This window comes from Calidris pugnax, unplaced genomic scaffold, assembly GCF_001431845.1.
Source record: "Calidris pugnax isolate Ruff unplaced genomic scaffold, ASM143184v1 scaffold16, whole genome shotgun sequence".
In the NCBI taxonomy this organism is placed as follows: Eukaryota; Metazoa; Chordata; class Aves; order Charadriiformes; family Scolopacidae; genus Calidris; species Calidris pugnax.
The window spans coordinates 1,132,055-1,156,365 of record NW_015090847.1 but is presented as its reverse complement, the minus strand read 5'-3'; the positions used below and the strand labels follow the sequence as shown (position 1 = coordinate 1,156,365).

At 44.2% G+C, this 24,311-nt stretch overlaps 1 protein-coding gene across 1 annotated transcript in view; it reads right to left on the bottom strand.

Annotated features, from left to right (window-relative positions):
- The window catches only part of TECRL (trans-2,3-enoyl-CoA reductase-like), a 101,408-nt gene that overhangs the window by 52,630 nt on the left and 24,467 nt on the right, over positions 1-24,311 (bottom strand). Inside the window, exon 2 of the mRNA XM_014943108.1 lies at positions 15,945-15,996. Within this exon, the coding sequence (XP_014798594.1) occupies positions 15,945-15,996 (52 nt within the window). The remainder of the gene's footprint in view (positions 1-15,944; positions 15,997-24,311) is intronic.

Sequence of the window (24,311 nt, the reverse complement as noted above, 5' to 3'; positions counted from 1 at the left end):
GTGTCACTTCTTCAGCTGAAGCTGGCTTCTGACAGCGGGGAGTGTTGATTTCTCTGATCCAGTAAGCAGCTTTGGATACACAGGCTCGAGCATGGAGTAGAAAGCTGGAGGTGAGTGTTGTAGAAGACCTTGGGGCTTCCCTGCTTGCGCCTCCTCGCTGGGAACAGAGAGCGGCTCATGCTCCTACTCCGCGGGGGGAGATGGAGTGAGGGGTCAGAGCTGTGATGTCCCTGAGCTGGGCACAGCCCTGGGTGCAGGCTCTGCAGGGGCCTGGGCATCATTCCCAAGAGAATAATGACAGGAGCAGAGGAAATGGTCTGAAGCTGCGGGAGGGGAGGTTTAGATGAGATATTGGGAAGAATGATTTTGCTGAGAGGGTGGTCAGGCCCTGGAAGGGCCTGCCCAGGGAGGTGGTGGAGTCACCATCCCTGGAGGGATTGAAGAAACGTGTAGAGGTGGCACTTCAGGGCATGCTCTAGTGCCCAAGATTGTTGGGTTGTGTCTGTTTGTGAGGGTTTTTTGGTGGGTTTTTTTGTTGTTGTTGTTGAGGTTTTCTTTGTAGTTGGACTCAATGGTCTCAAAGGTCCCTTCCAACCACGAAGATTCTGTGATTCTGTCATTTAAAGCAAAAATTAAAACGTAAGCAAACTGACAGGTTCTATAAAACCTGACAGCCACCTTTAATTTGATTGTACCCAACTATGAAAACACTTATTAATACTGGATATAAAAAGCAGGTGCAGTGCCATTAAACAACCATCCAAATGCTTGCTAAAGTGATGCCAGTGCCATGCCCAGCTGCCAACACAACTACGCAAAGATGCACAGAAACCCAAGTTCTACCAGTCCCACTGCTCAGGCAGTTTGTTTTTTCAATTTATACTAGAATTTCAGTAAATGAATCAGCTGGCAATCACAGGAACGGAGGACAATTTTAAAAGCATCCCAAGTTACTATCTACATGATTCACATTGGCCTTAATGTGTGCTCCACTACTTAAATATCACAAGAGGTTTTGAAAATTTAACAACTAAGAAATCTAAGGTTCTTTCCAATAGTTATGAAATTGAAGGGGTCAGTCTCATTCGTATTAATTTTCATAAAAAACCTTCCATACAGATTCTTTAGTTTGATGCCTGCTCTGTAATAAATTACACAATCAAATGCCTATTTGTCACAAAGTATTTCTGAAGTCAAGGAAACATGTGTATGAGAGCAAAGGTGTAACATGATGGAGACCTCTCTTGCTGGGAAATTCAGTGTATTCCTCAGAATGCAGCCCTGGGAAGCAAGGAGTCTAAGAAATGCAAACCAGAGCTGCTGGACACAGTTTGGAGATAATTAGCAGATTGACTTCCCACGATCAGCTAATTTTATTATGAGTTAAATTGTTTGCTTTGTTGTATGTCACTACCCATGCGTTTCTAATAACAAACAGCCTTAATAATTACAAACAATACCTGCTGTGATATGAATAGGATGATACGAACAAAATTACTGCAATCAGTCGTTGGCTGCGTGTTGTTTAAATTTGCAGAAATAGGAGAAATTTTGGGGACCACTGTGGCACTGATATGCCATGTATGATCACAGAATGCTACACGTTAGCTGAGAAATCATAGAATCATAGAGTCATAGAATCATTGAGGTTGGAAGAGACCCTTGGGATCATCGAGTCCAACCATCTACCCTACTCTACAAAGTCCTCCCCTACATCATATCCCTCAGTGTGGACTGAGCACAGCTGAAATGCATCCCACCACCTTAACCTGAGGGTAGTTTTGATATCTCTGGAGCAATAAGAAGAGATTGCTGCTCTCCAGCCCTGGAGGGATTTAAGAAACATGTAGAGGTGGCACTTCAGGGCATGCTCTAGTGGCTGAGATTGTGGGGTTGGGTGTTTTGTGTGTGTGTGTGTGTGGTTGGACCCGGTGATCTCAGAGGTCCTTTCCAACCATGAAGATTCTGTGAAAGATTCACATATTAGGATGTGAGGGGATAGTGGTTTTGTGCATCATATATAGAGACAGATAAAATAGATGTACCAACACACAGATTGTGTGTTGGGAATGGCAATGGGAAGCAGTGAGTGATTAATTCCTCGTTTTGCTTTGCTTACATAAGCAGCTTTTCCTTTACCCATTAAACTGTCTTTATCTCAACCCACAAGTTTTCTCCCTTTTCCCCTTTTGATTATCTCCCCCGTCCCACCACAGCGAGCGAACCACAGGGTTAACCCACAACAGTGACCTTAAACAGGAACGGTTATAAGCCTCGTTTCTTTTGGTTGCAGAAGGTGTGTTTGAGGATTCTTGGGACCATTTCTGAGGAAAGAGGAATAGATGGAGACCTCACCGTCCTGACAATCAAAGCCTTCCCTGGGCTGAAGTCCCCGTCCCCTCTTTATTTTTAATTCAGGGCTAGTGGGGAGAGATCAACTCTAGCCAGGTCCTGAGTTCCTGGGCACGGGTGGGCTTGCCAGGGGCCAGGCTACCAGCTGTACCCTGCTTCCAGCTCTCACCACATCTCTAGGAGGGTGTAGAGAGATGGGGGTCGGTCTCTTCTCTCAAGTCCCAGGCGACAGGACAAGAGGAAATGGCCTCAAGTTGCGCCAGGGGAGGTTCAGGCTGGATATTAGGAAAAATTTTTTCACTGAAAGGGTTCTCAGGCATTGGAATGGGCTGCCCAGGGAGGGGGTTGAGGCCCCATCCCTGGAGGTGTTCAAAAGACGGGTTGATGTAGTGCTGGGAGGTCTGGTTTAGTGATGATGCTCCTTGTTTGTTGTGTGGGTGTCTATTTTTGTCAGTTAGGTTGACGGTTGGACAAGATGATCTTTAAGGTCCCTTCCAACCTAGAAGATTCTGTGATTCTGTGATTCTAAGGCACAGGACTGCCCTCGGGAAGGCATTTGCTGGGAGCAATTTGGTCATAAGCATCCCTTTCTTTCTTCTGGTTTTTGTAATATGTGACTGCATCTAGCTACAACCACACTGGGAGAGCAAGCAGGGGACTGGCCATTCTGTGATTCTGTGATTCTAAGGCACAGGAAGGCATTTGCTGGGTCATTCAGCCAGGCTGTGTTTCTCTTATAGAAGGGCCTTTGATATGGTGCATCACAATATTTAAAGAGCAGGAGCAAGGTCTTGAACTAGACCCGTGTTTGGATGGGAAGTCAGTGGGAAGAGCAGATCCAGCCTGTCCTGTTCAGTAAAATCTCAGCGGGGCACTGAAATGGATGCTGGTTTTAATGGCTCCATACCCAGGGATAAATCCCTTTTCTTTGTCAGCTTTTTTCTCTGAGCATTTTCTTCGATTTCTTTAATTTCTAAGCTTTCCAGGGGAGATCTGTGACCGTGTTTTTTACAAAGGCACCTTGACCTCTTGTCGCTCCGGGGATATCAATAACCACTTTCTTAATGACATGCGGAATTTGGAAAAGGAGCAATTTGGTCATAAGCATCCCTTTCTTTCTTCTGGTTTTTGTAATATGTGACTGCATCTAGCTACAACCACACTGGGAGAGCAAGCAGGGGACTGGCCAAATTGGTGTCTCCAGACATTGGCACTTCCCACACACTACTGAGCAGGTAAGACATGATTCCTTTTGAGCTGTCCATTTGATTGTCCCCACTGGCTTTAAATGCTTAAAATCCAGAAGCATCCCATTTTTCCTACATAAAGTCACATAACTGGCACCCTGGCACCTCCACTGAAGCCCCAGAGCCTGACCCAGGAGGCTTTCAGTGCATTCCTAACATCTCTACAGCAAAAAGTATTATATTGCATAAAACAGCTGCACCCAGTCCCCTTAAAAAGCCTCAGAATTTGGCTTTTCTTTTCCAAGATCTGGCCAACAGGATAGCCCCATCCATACCTCAGTTCCTTCAAGTAATTAATAAGCTCTGACTGTGCCCAGATGTGGAATTCCAGCCAATGGGACTCTGCACTGCACCTTGGGTCACAAATTCACCTGATTGCATTTTCATTGGAAAAAAAAAAAACTTAAATAAATGGCTGAACTCATTGAGGAACACAAAACTCCTCTCTCTCACACCTTTTTTTTTTTTTTTTTTCCCCTGAAAAAAAAAATTTAAAAATCTCACACTTCAGCTATACTCTGATCAGGCAATAATGGACAAATTTCTTAAGAGTCAGCATAGTTTTTCGTAATGAAGATCGATTGTTATTAGTGGTAAACAGAATATTATTTGTCACTTAGAGGTCAATTTATGTCACTAGCGGATTAAGGTCTCAATTTTCCTTCTGAAACAGCTTAACACTGAAAGCAGCTGTTGAAATTTAGACAAGAAAAAAGCAGCAGAAACCAAAAGCAAGCAAGTAGGCAACATTTAGAGGTGTGTTTTAATATTTTTGCTTCATTGTTTCTCCTTTCCACTTCCAAAAGAAAAAAAAAAGAAAGAGAAAATGAAAAAGAAAATCCAGTCCTCTGCATTTCAATTTTTTTTCAATTTCCATGTAGCTGCAGAAAGTGTAATTAATTTTGATCTTTCTGTGTGGATTTGCATTTAAATTAACATGCGTGGGCAGGGGAAGGGGAAAGGAATGAGGCTCACCTTTTACTTCATTAATAACAACCATAGAAGAGAATATGGAAAAATGAGAAAATAGATACTCTGACAAGCCTGGAGCTCGAGCAACATTCCTGTAGGGAATAATAAGGGGTGCAAGGAGGTGAGGGGTGCTGAAGAGGGTCTGGAGAACAAGTCCTACGAGGAGAGGGTGAGGGAACTGGGCATGTTGAGTTTGGAGAAGAGGAGGCTGAGGGGAGACCTCATTGCCCTCTACAACTCCCTGAGAGGAGGGTGTAGAGAGGTGGGGGTTGGCCTCTTCTCCCAAGGGAATGATGCGAGGAGCAGAGGAGATGGTCTGAAGTTGGGGCAGGGGAGGTTTAGATGAGATGTGAGGAAGAATGACTTTGCTGAGAGGGTGGTCAGGCCCTGGAAGGGCCTGCCCAGGGAGGTGGTGGAGTCACCATCCCTGGAGGGATTGAAGAAACGTGTAGAGGTGGCACTTGAGGGCATGCTCTAGTGCCGGCTGAGGATCTGTACCCTGGCAGTTTTCTTTGTCTTTGATTCTCCCGTCTCTACGAGTTCAAAAAGGGTAACAGAGATAATTGTTGAGGTATCAGGGGGATGTGAGAAATCGGGCAGGATCCTCTTCCTAAATCCAAACTCAGTCAGTGAAGCCTTCATGCAAAGGGGAGACCCAAACATCAGAAACTACACAAATACCTTTTGTGAGGACACTCGCTTAAGGTTCCACTCCTCCAGGTTGTACTCCTCCTCCTTGCCACCACAGATTCTCAGTAAGTGACTAAACTTTGAAATCTTAGCTAAGTAATATAGAGGGTTGATGCATAGATATAATCCTTCAGACATAAACTGTTGACCAAGTCTGGGACTAGGATTGGATCCAACCACACCTAGACTCCTTGGATCCAACCACACCTAGACTCCTTGGATCCAACCACACCTAGACCCCTCTCTGAGAAGGAGTTTAGAAAGCCAGGGGGTCCTTTCTGAACCTCATGACTCAACAGGAGGGTCTCCCCAACAGCTTGTCTGGCCTTGTCCTCTCTCCTAGGACTAGGATTGGATCCAACCACACCTAGACTCCTTGGATCCAACCACACCTAGACACCTGTCTGAGAAGGAGTTTAGAAAGCCAGGGGGTCCTTTCTGAACCTCATGACTCAACGGGAGGGTCTCCCTGACAGCTTGTCCAGAAAGTCCACAGCGGTCCAACCATCACAGCTGATGGGTCCAAAGAGATGGCTCCAAAGCTCATTTGTGCCTCCACCTCAGAGGTACTGGGCAGAGGAGAGTCCCACCCCAGGCTCTAGCTCTGTTTCTTTAAAAACATTCTTTTAGTCAATTAGCTAATGAAGTATGCTAATGAATTATAATTTTCTTTCAATATTTGACTGTCCAGGGGATAGCACTCTCTCCAGCCTCTGGATGCGTTCCCTCGCCAACCCCTAATAGCAATGCATTTTTTGTATCTAATGGCCACACCAATGCCATTAACAATTAACTGAACACATTTGAACCGACGTGATTTCTTCCTTCGTGCAAATTAACTTCTCATAAATTCATTGGTAAATTCACTCCGCTGACAATTAATCCCCACTAATAACAGGACTAAATTGGAGTTTCGCCGTGAGCGATGAGGACAAGGCAGCAGATCAGACACCAGTGTGTGAGCCAGAGCCTTGGGCATCTTCCTATGTCCTTATTGGGATAAGTTTATTTTGCCTGGTTTAATACTCCCATCCCACCACCTTAATTAGGTTGAGAAGAAGCTTCAGTGCCTCAGAAGCTCTGCCATTAGGCTTGGGAAACTGCTCTTCCCATCTCAGCTCTACAAGAGAAGACAAAGAACTTTCCCTCTGCATACTGCATGTGGTTCCCCTGCTGTGAAATGAGCCTACAGCACCTTTCCAGTGAATACAGACATTGTGAGGACAAAGAGCAAACACGGTTGACTCCAAGTGACCTCCCATGGGTTCTGTGATTGATGCTCTAGCCCAAGTGGTGAGCACAGGATTCACCATCCCAAGCTCTCCCAGAAGAAAAAAAGCCCAGGCAGGCTGTCTGCACATCAACCACGAGACAGGTATGTAGAAAGAAGTGTAACATGCTTAAAACTGATCAGCAAACTGCTTTTCTGCAGTTAAACAGGCATGGCCCATGAAGGACTTGATCATGGTGATGTTGCTTGGTGGCTATGTTCATTCTCATACTTGAGGGATAACAGAATCACAGAATGACAGAATGATACGGGGTTGGAAGGGACCTCTGGAGATCATCTAGTCCAACCCCCTGCCAAAGCAGGGCCACCCAGAGCAGGTCCCACAGGAACGTGTCCAGGTGGGTTTGAATGTCTCCAGAGAAGGAGACTCCACCACCTCCCTGGGCAGCCTCTGCCAGGGCTCCACCACCCTCAAAGTCAAGTAAAGTAAAGTTCCTTCTCATGTTTAGGTGGAACTTCTATTCAAGTTTGTGCCCATTTCCTCTTGTCCTGTCCCTGGGCACCACCGAAAAAAGACCAGGCCCATCCTCTTGACACCCTCCCACCTCCACACCTAATCTTTCACCCCAATCTATAAAGCCAACACCTAGTGGTCTTTGACCATCTCTACTGATTTTCCTCTGCAAATGGCCAGTTGCTGTCTAGGCACAACTCAGCTAGACTATTTGTGAACTCTGAACCGCACTCAAATGGCAGAATTTAAAAAAAAATATTGCCTTCTCATTAATATGTATTTAAACCAGAGCAACACACATTGTTTAAAGCAAATAAACCACTGACATAACCCTCTGTTTATTCTATTTCTGTAATAATTCAGTAGCAATCTTTGGCCCATAGGAATCTGGTGGTGAGCACCAGGTTAACGCTGGAAGTCCATCTGCTCTTCAGACAAAAATGTAATACCCAAGCTCAAATTGATGTAGGAGCTATTTAAAATCCAAAACTAGTTTAGCATCTTCTATTAATTCATTCTTTATTTTACCTGATACTAGGCATTCTCTAGGCCCTGGTTTATGTCTGTAGGGCCTCACTCTATCTCTTTCTCACTTGAGCCACAGGCACTAATAGAAGAAATGTTGTAACTAACAGGCAATTCTGATAAACAAATTTTGTTGTTTCTCATCTAGATGTGTCAATTAAATCTACTGCAAAGGCAAGAAAAGCCAAGAATCCAGCTATGAAATTTCCTTTTCTTAATGAGGCATTTAAATAGCATCTCACATTTGTTCTCCAGTTGTTTACACGGGATGTCATTTGTGATGCATTGTTAGAGCCCTGTAAATCTCAGCTGGGAACGATATCCCAGAGAGCAGGGAGGGCCAGTTCTGCTTCAACCTACATCTCAACAGATTCACTGCCTTTTCTTTCATTATATTACTCATCTGAAATGATCTCTCTAATCCTGCTAATGAAATGCAGTAACATCAGATGCAGCAGTTGCCAAAAAAAAAAAAAGAAAAGAGAAATAATGTGAATTTCCATTAAAGTTTTTGAGTTGATTTCACTTTTTCTATTGCTGGTTTAAGTATTGCTTTTTTTTTTTCTGAAGGTCATCTTATTTCTATGAGCATTAATGGATAGCCCTGGTTTTTGTGCTTTGGACACCTTACTCCCTCCAGTTCAATAGGTCATTAAGCATATATTTGTCATTCTTTGTCCCAAATGTTCCTTACGGGATCACAGCCAAAAGAGACAAAAGGTCCCAAGGTGGATGAAAGGCAGGTTAATTATTCTTATTTTATAGATGAGAAAATGAAGCTCGAAAGGGAGAAAGTGTCTAGAACACAACTCACCCCAGTCAATAGCATGACTCCCACTGGGTCTGAATCAAGTCTTAAAAGACATTTTAAACATCGCATTCATTTCAGTGTGAATCATGAGACTTCAAAAATCCCAGTTGGCCCTCTGCCTTTTATTGTTGTCTGTAGAAGAACAAAGATGCTTTGAAAAAAATCTGACCTTAACAGTCTTGCTTAAGGTCCTGTGTTACCAAGTGCACTGCTTCTAAACCAAACCTCCACCATAGTTTCCAAATAATGAAAATATTCTTTGTAACCACATGTACATTTCAAAAAAGCAAAACTCCAGGGATTTATGATCAGATGCTTTTCAGATTCATATAGTTCTTTCTCCACAGCTTACGGTGCAATTCAAATGCCTAGCAAAAGTGAACTGCAGGTGCCTAGTCTGGTGTTTGCTCTCATTATTAAGTCTGATAATTAGGAGCAAGAAGTCAGACATCAGCACCCCAACTGGAAACGTCCAAATGCAAGTTCTGGACCTTTCAACAAGAGACGTAAGAGTCGAGGCTCGAATGGGAGGGTTATGACCACAGCTCAGGATGTGTCCGTGAAGAGCACGGCATCTTCTGGAGGGCTACTTCTTTGGGGTGAGGGTGGCAGAGCCCTGGAACAGGCTGCCCAGGGAGGTCTTGGAGTCTTCTGCTTTGTAGATTTTCAAGACCCACCTGGATGCTCCTGAGTAACATGCTCTGACAAGCTCTAGGCAATCCTGCTTCAGCAGGGGAGTTGGACTAGATGATCTCTATGGTCCCTTCCAACTCTAAAAATTCAGTGAAATTCAGCATGTGGGAGGGGAAAAAAACCCACAAAATAAAACAAAACAAGAGAGAGATCTTAGGGTCTAAGTATAATGTAATTTTTTAGTCACTTTGAAGATGAAAATCATCAGGCTCCCTCAGTTTGTCTTCTTCTTTCTTTTAACTGCGTTAGGTCAATGACACGATTCTCATTTCCTGAGTGCTTATTACAAAAAGAAGTGAAAGTATTTTCCAGCTTTCACAGATGTGCTTCAATTACTTTGACAGCATAAATTCAAGTTATGCAAATCTGTACCAGCAGACGGAGTCTTGCTATTTGGCATGGAGAGATTTGCACCCATATGCCACAAACCAAGATGAGAGGAGGTTTGACCTCCTGATAACTTCTTCTTGCACAGATCAGGAATGAAACCTGCTGGCCAGGCTGTCCTCAAGGCTGAAACAACGTGCCAAGGCCAGGATTGGGGTCTGTTTTCTGACCCACAGGCCATTTAACCACAGATGAGATCCCTGATTTGGAGCTGGGGAGGAAGGTGGCAGCCACTGGTTTGAGTTCTGTTGCTCACTCTGTGCTTAGACTTGCAAAACAAAAAGTAAAGAGTTTAAAGATATACAAGCCTCACTGTGGCACTAACAAGAAACTCCAGGAGTTTCTAGTTAACTGAGCTGTGTTGACTGGCATAGAGAAGTAAAAAGAGCTGAGGATTGTGTCATTTGAGGGATATTGAAATTCATCGTAAACTTGTCTGCTGTTGCTATCTGCTGCGTGGCTAAGACAAAGGAAAAATAGATTATAAATACAATAGGCAATAAATATCATCGTGTTTCCTCCTCATCTGGTACAGCCCTTTGAAAACTCATTCCTGCATGGATTTGAGCTGCGACTCTGGGCCGGCGTGAGCTACTTTGGGTAAAAATGGACAGGAAGGAGTTTGAACTTTGTTAAAAGGCACCAACTTTGCAGCTGCCTTTCTGGACAGGGAGTGAATCCGGCTCAAGGCTACCCGTGGCAGGACCAAGTTGTCACCATCTTCCCTAAATTTGGGCTTTTTCAAAGCCTGATCTCCTATTATAGGGCGGAAGAAAGATCCTGCCAGAAGGCTCTGTGCCCTAGATATGACTTATTTGCGTCTCTTCAGTTTGTGAGACACGTGAAGGGCTCCTGGTTGATTGACAGGCCAAGACTGTGAAGTCAGCTTGGAAAAGCCATAAATAGAATAATTCAGCTTCTCCGAGTCCCCAGCGGGTGTATTCATCGGGCACGTGAGCCTCCGCAGGCATCAAAATTGACAGATTTCATTAACTTTCTTCAACCTGAGAATCCAGCTGTAATAGCCGGCGTGGAGAAATCAGAGGAACTGCAGGTTCTCAGCAAGACTTGTGTGATCAGACAGTCCTGATTACACAGAGCCAGTGGGCAAGGCACTGGCTTAGCAGTCACCATCCTCCCCGGCACTGCTCTTAATGACTAATCCCCACAGCATCCCTTCTCACCTCTCTGAGCCTTGCAGTTTAACATCCCAGCCAGCCCCTGGAAGGGAATTACACGATGCAGTACCAACAGTCATCCTTCCCACAAACAGCCCTGCAGCATCCCTTCTAACACCGGCCTTTTAACACCTGGGAGGGGTGGCTGACACCCCAGAGGGCCGTGCTGCCATCCAGCGAGACTTGGACAGGCTGGAGGGCTGGGCAAGGAAGAACCTCATGAGGTTCAACAGGGAAAAGTGTAGGGTCCTGCACCTGGGGAAGAAAAATGTCAGGTACCAGTACAGGTTAGGGGTGGACCTGCTGGAGGCAACTTCTGAAGAGAAAGATCTAGGGGTCCTGGTGGACAGCAAAATGACAATGAGCAAGCAGTGTGCTCTTGTGGCCAGGAAGGCCAATGGTATCTTGGGTTGCATAGGGAAGAGTGTGGCCAGCAGGTCAAGGGAAGTCATTCTCCCCCTCTGCTCTGCACTGGAGAGGCCACAACTGGAATCCTGCCTCCAGTTCTGGGCTCCCCAGTTCAAGAGGGACAGGGAACTGCTGGAGAGAGTCCAGTGTAGGGCAACAAAGATGATTCAAGGATTGGAGCATCTCCCTGATGAGGAGAGACTGAGAGAGCTGGGACTCTTTAGTCTGGAGAAGAGAAGGCTGAGGGGAGACCTTATCAATGCCTACAAGTATCTCAAGGGAGGGTTGAAGGAGGAGGGAGCCAGACTCTTTTCAGTGGTTCCCAGTGAGAGGACGAGGGGCAACGGGCACAAGTTGGAACAGAAGAGGTTCCACTCAAATATGAGGAGAAACTTCTTCACAGTGAGGGTGACAGAGCCCTGGAACAGGCTGCCCAGGGAGGGTGTGGAGTCCCCTTCCTTGGAGATTTTCAAGACCCGCCTGGATGCTCCTGAGTAACATGCTCTGACAAGCTCTGGGCAATCCTGCTTCAGCAGGGGAGTTGGACTAGATGATCTCTATGGTCCCTTCCAACTCTAAAATTCAGTGAAATTCAGTGAAAACATGGAGCTGTTGCTCTTGGAATCACGCCACCGGCTCTCAGATGTCACTAAAAACAGGAAAGTTGCCGATTCAGGGTGTGAAAACCCTTAGCAGAGTTTTGGGAAAGGAGAGAAGAAAGAGGACCTCCTCCACTAAAGGGTTAGCTTTAGTATCTCATGTGCCTTCAGCTCGTCTCACAGCTGGAAAAAGAATTGTGTGACACGGTGCTTTTATTTAGGTTTGTCCTCTGGGATGTTATCTCCTTGCATTAGGCAATAAAGAGCTTATTCCAGACATCTAGAAACAGACATATAGAAACACCTGCAAGAAGCAGTTGGAAGACTGTACAGCAGACTTGTTAATTTTCATAGTGTCCAGAAATTATGCTGTTTATTCTTGAGTGCCATCTACTGACAATTTCTTTCTTAATTATTTGCTCTCATTGGCATTGCTTATTTTAAATACTTATGTAACAGCTGTTAGGTTAGATGGGGGGGGAGGGAAGGCTGTAATTTTGGAGCTGAAGAATCAGGAGTTAATATTTTATTGGGACAGCTGGCAGCTTGGAATGTTCCTTATTCCTTGAGCACCTCATTCCCCTCTGCAGGTTGGGATATTCTGCACGTGATGTGAGTTTTTTCAGTTCTCTCTTCAACTGCTCTTTTTCCTTCCACCCATTGCCAGGCTTCCTCCCACCTGCCCTTCCTTCCCTGCCTGCTCCTTCTGCCCAGAGGGCAACTTCTGGCCTCCCTAAGCTCAATCTTCTGACTTCAAAGAGTAGCTCTGGTTGTGCTACCTCCTTATGCAGGAGGTTGCATCCATGAGTTTGTTATACTATCACTCTTACAGTATTTCCCCCTCTACTTTCTGTTCTTCCTCCTCTTTCAAGAGCTTTTTCAGCAACTTTCCTGCAGTAACCTTGAAAATATTTAATGATCACCGATTCCGCTATATTACCTGCTCTAGAGGTATTTTATTTTAGTTATGTGATACTTGAATTAGCATTATTATTACAGTTTTTCATTTTCTATCTGTAAGATTTCCTCCCCCACCACTCCAATATATTTTGCACAGATAAAAATAAATTAAAGGTGAAGAGTTATGGCCAAGGACAAGAGCTTGCAGAGTTTAGCCTACGAGGTATTTCTTTCCCCAGTGAAAACCTAATCTTTATAGATAAAGAAAATGCCAGGTTCCTAACTTATTATAAGCAACTGAGAAAATGGGACAAAAGGCTTCCTTCTTCTCACACACTTAGTTTTTAGCTTCATATCACCTCTGCCACCTGGCCAAAGGAATGAGGAAAATTGAGGTAAAGTCACCTAGGGCACAGCACTGATTTGATTGAGGCTTCTTTGCCTACACCTTAGATAGTACAGTGTGGTGGCCAGTGACACCCAGGCACTCAGCTGCCACTCAATTTCAGGCAGAAAACATCAAGCTGTAGCTCTCTACAGAGAGACTTGGACAGGTTGGATCAATAGGCCAAGACCAATGGGATGAGGTTCAACAAGGCCAAGTGCCAGGTCCTGCCCTTGGGTCCCACCAACCCCCTGCAGCGCTACAGGCTGGGGGCAGAGTGGCTGGAGCTGCCTGGCAGAAAAGGCCCTGGGGGTGTTGGTGGCCTGTGGGCTGAACAGGAGCCAGCAGTGTGCCCAGGTGGCCAAGAAGGCCACCAGCATCCTGGCCTGTGTCAGGAACAGCGTGGCGAGTAGGACTCGGGAGGTGATGGTCCCCCTGGACTGGGCACTGGTGAGGCCTTACCTTGAGTACTGTGTCCAGTTTTGGGCACCTCAACACAAGAGAGATCTCGAGGTGCTGGAGTGGGGGCAGAGAAGGGCAACGGAGCTGGTGAGGGGTCTGGAGAAGAAATCTGATGAAGAGCGATTGAAGGAGCTGGGACTGTTTAGTTTGAGGAAGAGGAGGCTGAGGAGAGACCTCATCACTCTCTACAACTACTTGAAAGGACACTGTAGAGAGGTTGGTGCTGGTCTCTTCTCACAGGTAATTAGCGATAGAACAAGAGGGAATGGCTTCAAGCTCCAACAGGGTAGGTTTAGACTGGACATGAGGAAACAATTCTTCACAGCAAGAGTGGTCAGAGACTGGAACAGGCTGCCCAGGGAGGTGGTGGAGTCACCATCCCTGGATGTGTTTAAGAGTCATTTAGATGTGGTGTTGGGGGATATGGTGTAGGGGAGAACTTTGTAGAGTGGGGTTGATGGTTGGACTCGATGATTCCAAGGGTCTTTTCCAACCCGAATGAGTCTATGATTCTATGATTAACAGCCTCCTGTGCTGAAATTCATAATTCAGTCTTTTTTCCTCCTTTCTTGAACAAGGCAGTGAAAACTGCTCAGTGACAGAGACGATGCTCGTGGAATCGCTGCACAAGGGGCTCCTCTCACTGAAGGGCTGACAAGAAACCAGCTGAGGAGAAAGCTTAATTGCATGGGTGATCAAAGGAGAATGTATGAAGAGAGGGAGACTGCAAGGGGGGGTGGGTAGGAGTGTGTTTTAGCAAGAGATTATACGGGAACACGTGAGTCTGGCACACAGAAATGACAGAAATGAATGCATGAGCTAGTACCAAACCGCACGCTAAAATTGAAAAACTGAAAAATTAAAATTGAAAACTGAAAAAGCATTGAGGGCCTATGCCAGCCCTTCCATGCTTTGTTCTATTGCTTACTGTCTTCTTTTTTACTCAGTTCCCCCTACATCACTGGGAGCATTTGAGGAGTAAGATACCTCTACATATGAAAAGAGGTGCCATTAAAATGGCTTATATGCAGACTCGTACCATTTTAGCCCAAATCCATCCAAAACCTCATTACATTTAAATTGACATAAGCCTCTGTGCCAGTGATCTTCAGCTGATTTAAGCTGCATCAATGTAAATCCAGTTTCAGTTGATTTAAGAGAGTCTAGGCAAAAATACACTGCCTTTCACAAACTGATGAGAAGACATACTCTTACTGAAATAATAAAAATTGTGCACTCAGTCTTTTTGTATTCAGCTGTGGGGTTTTTGTACTTTCACCATTTTGCATTTTACAAGGCCTTACAGGGAGTGAAAACAAGTAGTTTTAGAACAGTTAGGTCAACAGCCTTTTGCTTCACCAACTGAACCTTTGTGCAACCACAGAAGCCTTCAGCTTTAGTGTTTTATGAAATTCTAAGGAGAGAGGAGAAGCATAACATTTCTTCTACTTACCCTACTTTGAACTCAGTTTTAGTGTCTGACTAAAGATTTTTATTTTTCTTTGCAAAAGGCATCTAGCTTTTAGTTGAATATACTCTTTTTTTTTTGTAAGAATAACGAAAGCCCATCATCTAAATGCTTACTCTGGAGGCAGAAGGGAAGCATCCAGCAAAACTGCTCTGTTCTTGGGCAGAAGGAAAAAGAGGGATTCTTGAGTATAATTGTCCTCATCTCTTCTCATGTACAAGGTCCATATCTGCAGCCTGTATGTGCAAAAAATTACCCTCTCTCCCACTATTTTCTCCCCTCCTCACGGATATGAAAACCAAAAAAAAAAGGTGGTACTAGAAGAAAGGGAGGTTGCCCTGACCATTAAGGAACTGGGCATGGCTGAGTCCTCTTGTCCTGTCACATGGGGAGGAAATGGGCACAAACTTGAATAAAAGACGTTCCACCTAAACATGAGGAGGAACTTCTTTACTGTGAGGGTGGCAGAGCCCTGGCAGAGGCTGCCCAGGGAGGTGGTGGAGTCTCCTTCTCTGGAGACATTCAAACCCACCTGGACACGTTCCTGTGCGACCTGCTCTGGGTGGCCCTGCTTTGGCAGGGGGTTGGACTAGATGAGGTCCCTTCCAACCCCGTGTGATTCTGTGAGTCAGCTGCACAACCCCAGACAGGTCATTTAATCACTCTGTGCTTGAGTTCCCCCCTACAGTGCTCATTTACACAGTCTCCACAACCCCAGACAGGTCATTTAATCACTCTTGTGCTTGAGTTCCCCCCTACAGTGATTATTTACACGCTCTGTTTATGGCCAGCTTGAAGAAGTCTAACGTTACCGAAGCTCATCTAATGTAACACCGTGAGGACAAAGGCAGTCGTGGTCTTGAATTGGCACTGTGTAATGTTAAAAAGAAGATAGGATAGAAAGGTATTGCCCCTCGTGGGCTGGCAGTGATCAATTATGCAGTCCTCTCCTTCCAGCCTCTCACATCTGCTATAGCTACAGTAGAACTTTAGTCCAAACGCACTGAAGCTGTCAAGCCACCCTCAGCTTTAATGCGAGTTTTCATGAAAAATAAATCTGAAAATTTCTCCAAGTTGAAAGGCCTCTAGCCATGCCTCCAGCCTGCCAGCTGTAATACTTACACGCTTTGTGAAATTTGTGTTTCACATCCAGAAGGGTAGATGATGGAGGTATCTGGAAAAGAAAACAAAAATGCACGCAGATTAGTTTTTCTGTCTTCATTGCTCTGGGATCTCTTCTCCCCTCCTCTAATGAAGAGATGATTCAATTTGTCTGCAAGTTCCTTAGGCAACAATGAAACAAATCAGCAAATTTGCTCTGACATGTTGATAAGTTATTAAGGATCTTCCACATTTGATTTACATATTGCCTGGGCCACCTCTGCTTGGGCAATGGAAGGGTAAAATCCCAAGGGTCAGGAGGGAAAGCTGCTGGCCCTGCTTGGGGCAGGGGAGGTTTAGATGCCCTCAAGATCAAACAGAGGGAAAACTTCAAGGGTGAGCTTTAGAAGGTAGGTTCAAACACGCTGGGCATTTCACATCTCTTGGAGATGTGAAAGGGTTTTGCTGAGGGGCCAGGAGTAAAGGTGGCAGGTTCTGTCCTTTCTGCCTAAGATGAATTTGCTTCTGCATGCTGTTGTTCATGTGCACTGAAGAAATCCATGTGTCACTGTTCAATGGCAGTCTGGAGGCCTTTTAGGCTCTATTTTATTGTGTATATTGATTTCTTAATACACTTTGTACAAAGTTATCTCAGAAACACAGAACTTATTAGAGCAAAAGACTTAGAAGTGCCTGGCATTTGCCAGGAGAGGCAATGGAACACTTCAGGAAGCAGGATGTGGAGCTCAAGCTCAGGGTGATCGAGGTGGCAAGAGGCAAAGGTCCAGTCTTAACAAGACCATCCCTTTTAGTTGCCCAATTTGATTATTCTATATCGTTCATCTAAGCACAGGGACCGAGAAGTAAATTGAACTGTGTCTTAACAGTGGGGATCTGCTTTGGCTCTAGTGAGGGACCTCATGGCCACAGTCAGAGGTGGCCAGCAGAATGCAGAAAAACCACCTTCCCTGGAAACTTAAGGCTAATAGCAGTATGAAGTGGTAGGGGGACACAGCAAAATCTGGAGGAACAGCAGAATTTCTTTGGGCCGAGGCAGAGAAACAGCCATGGCCTGGCTGGGGGCTCATCACCTGGTTCACTCCATCTCCAGCTTCCCTCAGCCTAACCACAACACGGCGGTTTCCTGACGTAGCCTCCTTGGCAGTTCCACAGGAAACCAACAGTTCTGCTCTGCAGAAGCTTGCCTGGCTCTTCCCACCTGAAGACTTCTATGGGGTTTTCTGGGCAAGCCAATTCCACTTTCATCGCATTAATTAGAACTTCCTGAGCCTTGCTTGGATCTTGGCACCATCTTTAGACTGCAGCCCCCACTTCTTCCAAATGTGATTAGTGATATTTATCTATCTGTGTATTACAGAATCACAGAATCTTCATGGTTGGAAGGGACCTTTGAGATCATTGAGTCCAACCATACACATATACCAAAAAAAAAACCCGAATCCTTTGAGATCACCAAGTCCAACCACACACATATACAAAAAAACCCAAACAATCTCGGGCACTAGAGCATGCCCTGAAGTGCCACCTCTACACGGTTCTTCAATCCCTCCAGGGATGGGGACTCCACCACCTCCCTGGGCAGGCCCTTCCAGGGCCTGACCACCCTCTCAGCAAAGTCATTCTTCCTCACATCTCATCTAAACCTCCCCTGCCCCAACTTCAGACCATTCCCTCTGCTCCTGGCATGATTCCCTTGGGAGAAGAGGCCAACCCCCACCTCTCTACACCCTCCTCTCAGGGAGCTGTAGAGGGCAATGAGGTCTCCCCTCAGCCTCCTCTTCTCCAAACTCAACATGCCCAGTTCCCTCAGCCTCTCCTCCTTATTAGTGATATTAGCCTCTCCTCGTAGGACTTGTTCTCTAAACAAGTATTATACTTATTAGTGATATAAGTGAATTGTGACACAATGCATAAAAAAGTAGAGAAGAACGTAAGAAATTCTGCCAGTAGAGATGACTCAGCATCTTAACATGTTGTTTTGCTGAAAAGACTGAGTCTGGAGAAATACTCTTGTAAGAAAATAAAATTGCTGACTCAAAAGCAACAAATTAGTACAGAAAGAAAAGTTTGTCTCTGATATAATTTGACACTCCATGCAAATACACAATATACGTGTCATGAGTGCTTAGGGGTAAGCCAACTGGTTTCCAGTAATAATCACAGAATGGTTAGAGTTGGAAGGGGCCTTAAAGTTCCAACCCCCTGCCCTGGGCAGGGACACCTCCCACCAGACCAGGTTGCTCCAAGCCCCATCCAGCCTGGCCTTGAACCCCTCCAGGGATGGGGCAGCCACAGCTTCTCTGGGCAACCTCTTCCAGTGTCTCACCACCCTCACAGCAAACAATTTCTTCCTAAGATCTGCTCTAGATCTCCCCTCTTCCAATTTAAAACCTTTACCCCTTGCCCTGTCACTGCACTTCATAGAATCATAGAGTTGTCCAGGCCGGAAGGGGCTGTGACACAGAGGAATCACAGTGTCTTCTCCCAGTCAGAATAATGAGGCTACAGCCACAAAAGAATTCATCAGGCCTCACCAGGCCTCACCTTGAATATCTCCAGGGAAGGGGCCTCAACCACCTCCCTGGGCAACCTGTTCCAGTGCTCCACCACCCTCACAGCAAAGAACCCTCTCCTAATCTCCAATCCAAATCTGCTCCCCTCCAACCCAAAGCCATGTGAACAGGCAGAGAGCTTAGTACAGATTTCAATGATCTAAAGCTGTAAAAGAATACCTGTGCTAAATGGTACATAAAGTCCAGATTTTTCCTAGCTTTTTCTGAGGGTTTAGATGAGAACGCTTTCTTTTCTACAGTCACAGAGGGTTTTACTGAGCACTGGGCACGTTCTTGTGGGACCTGCTCTGGGTGGCCCTGCTTTGGCAGGGGGTTGGACTAGATGATCTCCAGAGGTCCCTTCCAACCCCGTGTGATTGTGTGACATGGAAAGCTGTGTGGCTGCAGCCTGGAGGGAGACTGTGCTCTATATGACACCTCCAAGAGAGGCAGAGCTCGTTAGCAGGAACACTGCTGTGCCTGAGCACATCTGAGCTGCTTCAGGCTGGAGCTGGTTAAATTCCTGCCAGCTGAGACCCAGGCAGAGCATAGACTGGGATGGTTGGTGGCACCACACTCTACGGGCTGTGTGTGCACAAATCCAGCCAGGAGGGCAGAGAGACTTTTGTTTTATGGGCCAGCTGGCTTAGAGGAGGACCCTTCCACTTGAGACAAACTACACAGATTGCGAGTTGAAAAATACCACTCCCTCTTCAGAAGGGGCTGTGACACAGAGGAATCACAGTGTCCTCTCTCCCAGCCATAATAATGAGGCTACAGCCACAAAAGAATGAAATACATTTTTTTATGATCTTGATAATTCTGTGTCTTTTTTGTTAAAGACCTCATAAAACAACGGGTGAAGTTATAGATTCTAATATTGATCAGTGTGAAGATGGATGCTGAGACATCAGCTTACTCCTCAGAGCATCCTCCATTAATTATCTTTTGTTCTTTTCATTGTACATCAATATGAGCTAAAGAATTGTAAGGACTGGAACAGCATCTGCTCTTATTACCCTTTGTTCTAACTGAATAAAACACCCTGGAACATTTCACTGTAATTATTAGTCTTACTCTTTTAAATTATTTCAGAAAGTGTTATAACCTTCCTTTTCCTCTACTTCAGCACTTTTCGAATAGGCAAAGGGAAAACAGATTGAAAGATCACCCTTCGTTTATTTAAGACAAGACAAATTTCATTGTAAAAATAACTCTTACTTGGCATAAATCTTCTATGTCTCATAGTCAAGCCAGTTTTCCCTCCAAATTCTTAGCTTGGACCCTAACACCAGATTTTACATAGTTAACTTTCTAGTAAGTTGCTATCATGTGTAAGGTTCAAGACTACTTTTGCTTCACAAAAGAATGTTGTGAAGAAATGCAGATTTTACAGGTGTGTAAAACCTTTACTTTATATTACACTTTTCATTCAGAAAAGGATGATTTAAAACCCTCAAAATGCTGGGGTTTTTTTTTGCTTCACGCAATTCTTGCACTAAAGGATTATTTTTGGGGTTAGAGGTTAGCAGAACATCAACAAGAATTTGAATAGCAGAATTTTAGCAAATAAGTGATCTTTCATTCACCGTTTCCCTTTGAGTGGTTTTTTTCTCTTTGTGACATGTCAGTACCCCTGCACTGCTGAGTCACCTGCTTTCCAACAGGCAGACATTTTCCAGAATTGCAGAAATTCAGAAATTATTCCACCCCAGGTGCTCATTGGCCCCACATGGCCCCATCTTCCGACAGGCTACGTTTGTTCAAAAGGGTGACTTCAGCTTATTTCAGCTTAGGATCTGACCCCAAAACAGATAACCAGCTACAGGGAAAGCCAAATTTCCAAATTCAGCACTCGACAAATACTTCTTCTGCTTTTGCACCCTGTCCTTGCTTTGGGATATCTGACCCCAAAACAGATAACCAGCTAAAGGGAAAGCCAAATTTCCAAATTCAGCACTCGACAAATACTTCTTCATCACTGCTTTTGCACCCTGGCCTTGCTTTGGGACATTATTATTAGAAATCAGCAGCGTTTCACAGAAAGTGAATCAGGAAAACTCCTGTTCTGATTGATCCCTGTGTTTTGTGAATTGGCTCCTGCATCAGATGACTTTTTCTTCTATATCACCTGGTCATCTCCTAGATGATTATGATGTGGTCACACCAACTTTAGCATATGGGACAATCCAACTGACTATTTCCAGTGACTATGGGGGAAATTCTCTAAGAATAAGCATAACCCCATGCTTGCAGGTGCAGTCGTGTCAATTTAACACCAGCCAAGTTTGTCTCTAAAGATGTTATATTAGTTTTGTATTACCAGCTGGGTACTTATATAAAAAAAAAAATAAATCCTCTCCCTTTGTGAGAAATTTTATGAAAAAGCATCAGACACCAGAAAGAGAACTTAAAGATGAAATTAAAGAGGATGCTAAAGATGAAATTAAAGAGGATGCTAAAGATGAAATTAAAGAGGATGCAATCCATCAGTAGACAAAATTGAGGCCATCCCCCAAATTACAGAATTTGCCACATTCACCTGTTTCTGAGCAAATTTGACCAGAATTGGGATGCCTCTGTGCCTCCTGAATTTCTGTGAAAGGGAACAGAGGAAGGTTGCTGTGTTCACCTTGAGAATTTAACAGCAGAACCAGTCAGGAAGCCTCTGGCACAACACTTTTCTGCCAGGGAAATGGAACTGTTCTGGCAAAACTCTGGATGTGTAAATTTCTATTGACTTCACATTTTAAAAATTGAATAGAAAATGTGTGGGTTTTTTTTTTTCAAACTCCTGCTTCAGGAACATGCTGAAAATTCATTTCGTTGTGTTATTTTCATTTCTTTTTATTTCTCCTCGGTATGGAACTTTCATTACTTTTGCATTATTTTATGACACATCAATCATGATAGTGTAAAATAACGTAACACATGGCTCTTATGCCACGGAAAATAACCCAATAGGAAATAATATTCAAATAAATGCACTATTAAATTGTAAAATGAATTGCACTCAAAATGCAATATATATTGTGTCATAAGGGATTGAAAGATTCCAAAATTAATTTGTAATACAATCATTCACAAATCCTACCTCGTCAAAAATTCAAGACTCTTTTTTTTTTTTTCAGTGTCATTTGAAACAACATTTGGGGTATGCACTTAAAAAAAAAAAAAACACAACTAATTTTGACCAATTCCTCTCAGGAAGAAAGTGAGGTTAAGGTTTTTGTTTGGATTTTGACTGCCAGTCCTAGAATGGATTAAGCATATAGCTCAGCTGTGAAATCTCTCTGAATCTGTCCTCCCTTTTCCATGAAGTGGCTGTAGAGGTTTATGCTTACTTTTTTATACCTGTGCAGACTGCTAACATATAAAATCAAGCAGTGCACCCAAGAAACTCAACCAATTCTTAGCACAGGAGGGTCAAAAACTATTTGGGGGACTGTACAATAATAAAAAGCAAGAGTGAGATCAACCAGCTGAAGAGAAAATTCAGAGGACAACCTGCATTGGCAATTCCTTAAAAAAGGAAAGCTTGCATTTTAAGGACTTTTTTAAATCCAAAATGGTTTAAATGTAGGCAGATATAATAATAGCATTAATATATACTGCTAGGTATTTATACATCTATTACTACATGGCTCAGGTACTTTGTGAAGAACCACAGGTCTGATTTCAGAAAGAACTTGAAGCACGTTCTGGTGGACCAATAAATCATGGGCAGGCACATTTTGATCCTACAATAATGCCTGTATGAGATGCCATTATATACCTAAATTTCCATCACGGGTTGTGCTGATTAACTATTAGACTAATAAAACACCTACAGCTCCCCATGGTCTTATATTGCTCCAGTACATTCATAACTTGCAATAATCTGTGAATTATCTTTGATGCAATAAGGCAAATGTGCAGCTGGGGTAAAATGTCATATCTTTGTTGGGAATGAGGACATTTTCACACTGGCTGGGAATCTGTTTACACTGAACTTTGAATCAAGCTTGAATTTTTTTTGGATCATTTATTATTTCGCTCTTTCTTCCCTCTCAGGCTTAGACTTTTCTATCTAATATAAGAGATGTACAAAACCTGTCATTTACAGGCACTCCTAAGCTTTGAAAACTAGTATCACCCAAAGCATTAGTCTTCTGTAGTAGCTTCTTTAAATTGTCCCTTTACAAAGGCTAAATTCCCTAAAGTTACCAGCTTCTCCCCTCCCCAGTCTCTCTCTTCTGGGTAAACCAGTCCATTTCTCCAGGTATTCCGTGTAAAAAGCCGTATTGAAACAGGAACGGTGACAGCAAAGAGCAAGCAGAAATTAGTCTGTCTAGTCACCTCCTTTCATCTGAAACTATTGATGTTAAAACGATGTGAATTTCTAGTACAGCAAGACAAAATTAGTGTAACGCATTGCTTCAACAGAATTTGAATATGTTTACCTACTTTACCACATGCGACTAATAAATGAGGGAGAAAACGCATAGACTTTGTAAGGTGTTTGTAAATGTATTGTATTTTCTTGCTGTGCCTCACAGCAGGGACCAGATCCCCATGGTGCCGGATGCTGTGAAAACATGCAGTAAAAGAGACGAGATGCCCTGAAATCCTCAATCCAAAAGGAAGTAAAAAAAGAGGACTTTGAGAGCAAAAAGCCTGCTGTGTTCCTTCACCCCTATGGCTGTGGGAAGCCCTAATTTGTAGGACTCAGCATCAAGGAACGTGTGGTCTTACCACTGAATCCCCTCCTTCAACATAGTTGGTCATTCAGTCCCTTTGGGCATCTTTGGCATCAAGGCAGGAGACCTCTAACGACAGATGGCTTGAAATGAGAAAGATCATAGAATCATAGAATCATTGAGGTTGGAAGAGACCCTTGGGATCATCGAGTCCAACCATCTCCCCTACTCTACAAAGTCCTCCCCTACACCATGTCCCTCAGTACCCCATCTAAAAGGCCCTTAAACACATCCAGGGATGGGGACTCCACCACCTCCCTGGGCAGCCTATTCCAGTCTCTGACCACTCTTTCTGTGAAAAATTCCTTCCTAATGTTCAATCTAAACCTCCCCTGTTGGAGCTTGATGATCTTAAAAATCCCATGCATGAAATGAGGCCTCTGTGGAAGCGCACGGGTTCTTCTCATTCTCCATGAGGAAGAATATAGAGTCCTGTTAAGTCAAATATTGTAATTGAAAGAAATAGGGGGGGAAAAAAAGACTTTACAAGGTAGTGAAAATATTCATCTCTTTCTTGGGAAAGGACTTCTTTGCTAGACTTCCCTAGACTGAAGCAAATGAGGTCAGTCTGATGCAAAAGGCAACGTCCTGGTGGTGCAAAGAGTTCCTTTGCAGAGTTTCACTGCCCACTTTAATGGTTGCATTTGCTCACCTCAAATGAATGTCTAACCTCCAAGCGATGATGTGAGAAGTTATTTTTGTTTGCTAGAGGTGACTATGCAAAGAGAGCTGATGACAACTGTTCTTGGCTGCTCGCTTTCCGTGACAGAGCTGCAACCCACAGGCAAAAGGAAGAGATTTCTGATGCTGGAGATGATACCATTTCTTTGTGTATCTGATTTTGCTGTCACGCCAGGGTAAATCTTGCCAGTTAAGCCACAGCATGCAGATACAAGGACACTATTGTTTTGGGCCAGTTTTGGGCCCCCTACCATAAAAAAGACATTGAGGTGCTGGAGCGGGTCCAGAGAAGGGCGACAAAGATGGTGAGGAGTCTGGAGAATAAGTCTTATGAGGAGAGGCTGAGGGAGCTGGGGTTATTCAGCCTGGAGAAGAGGAGGCTGAGGGGAGACCTT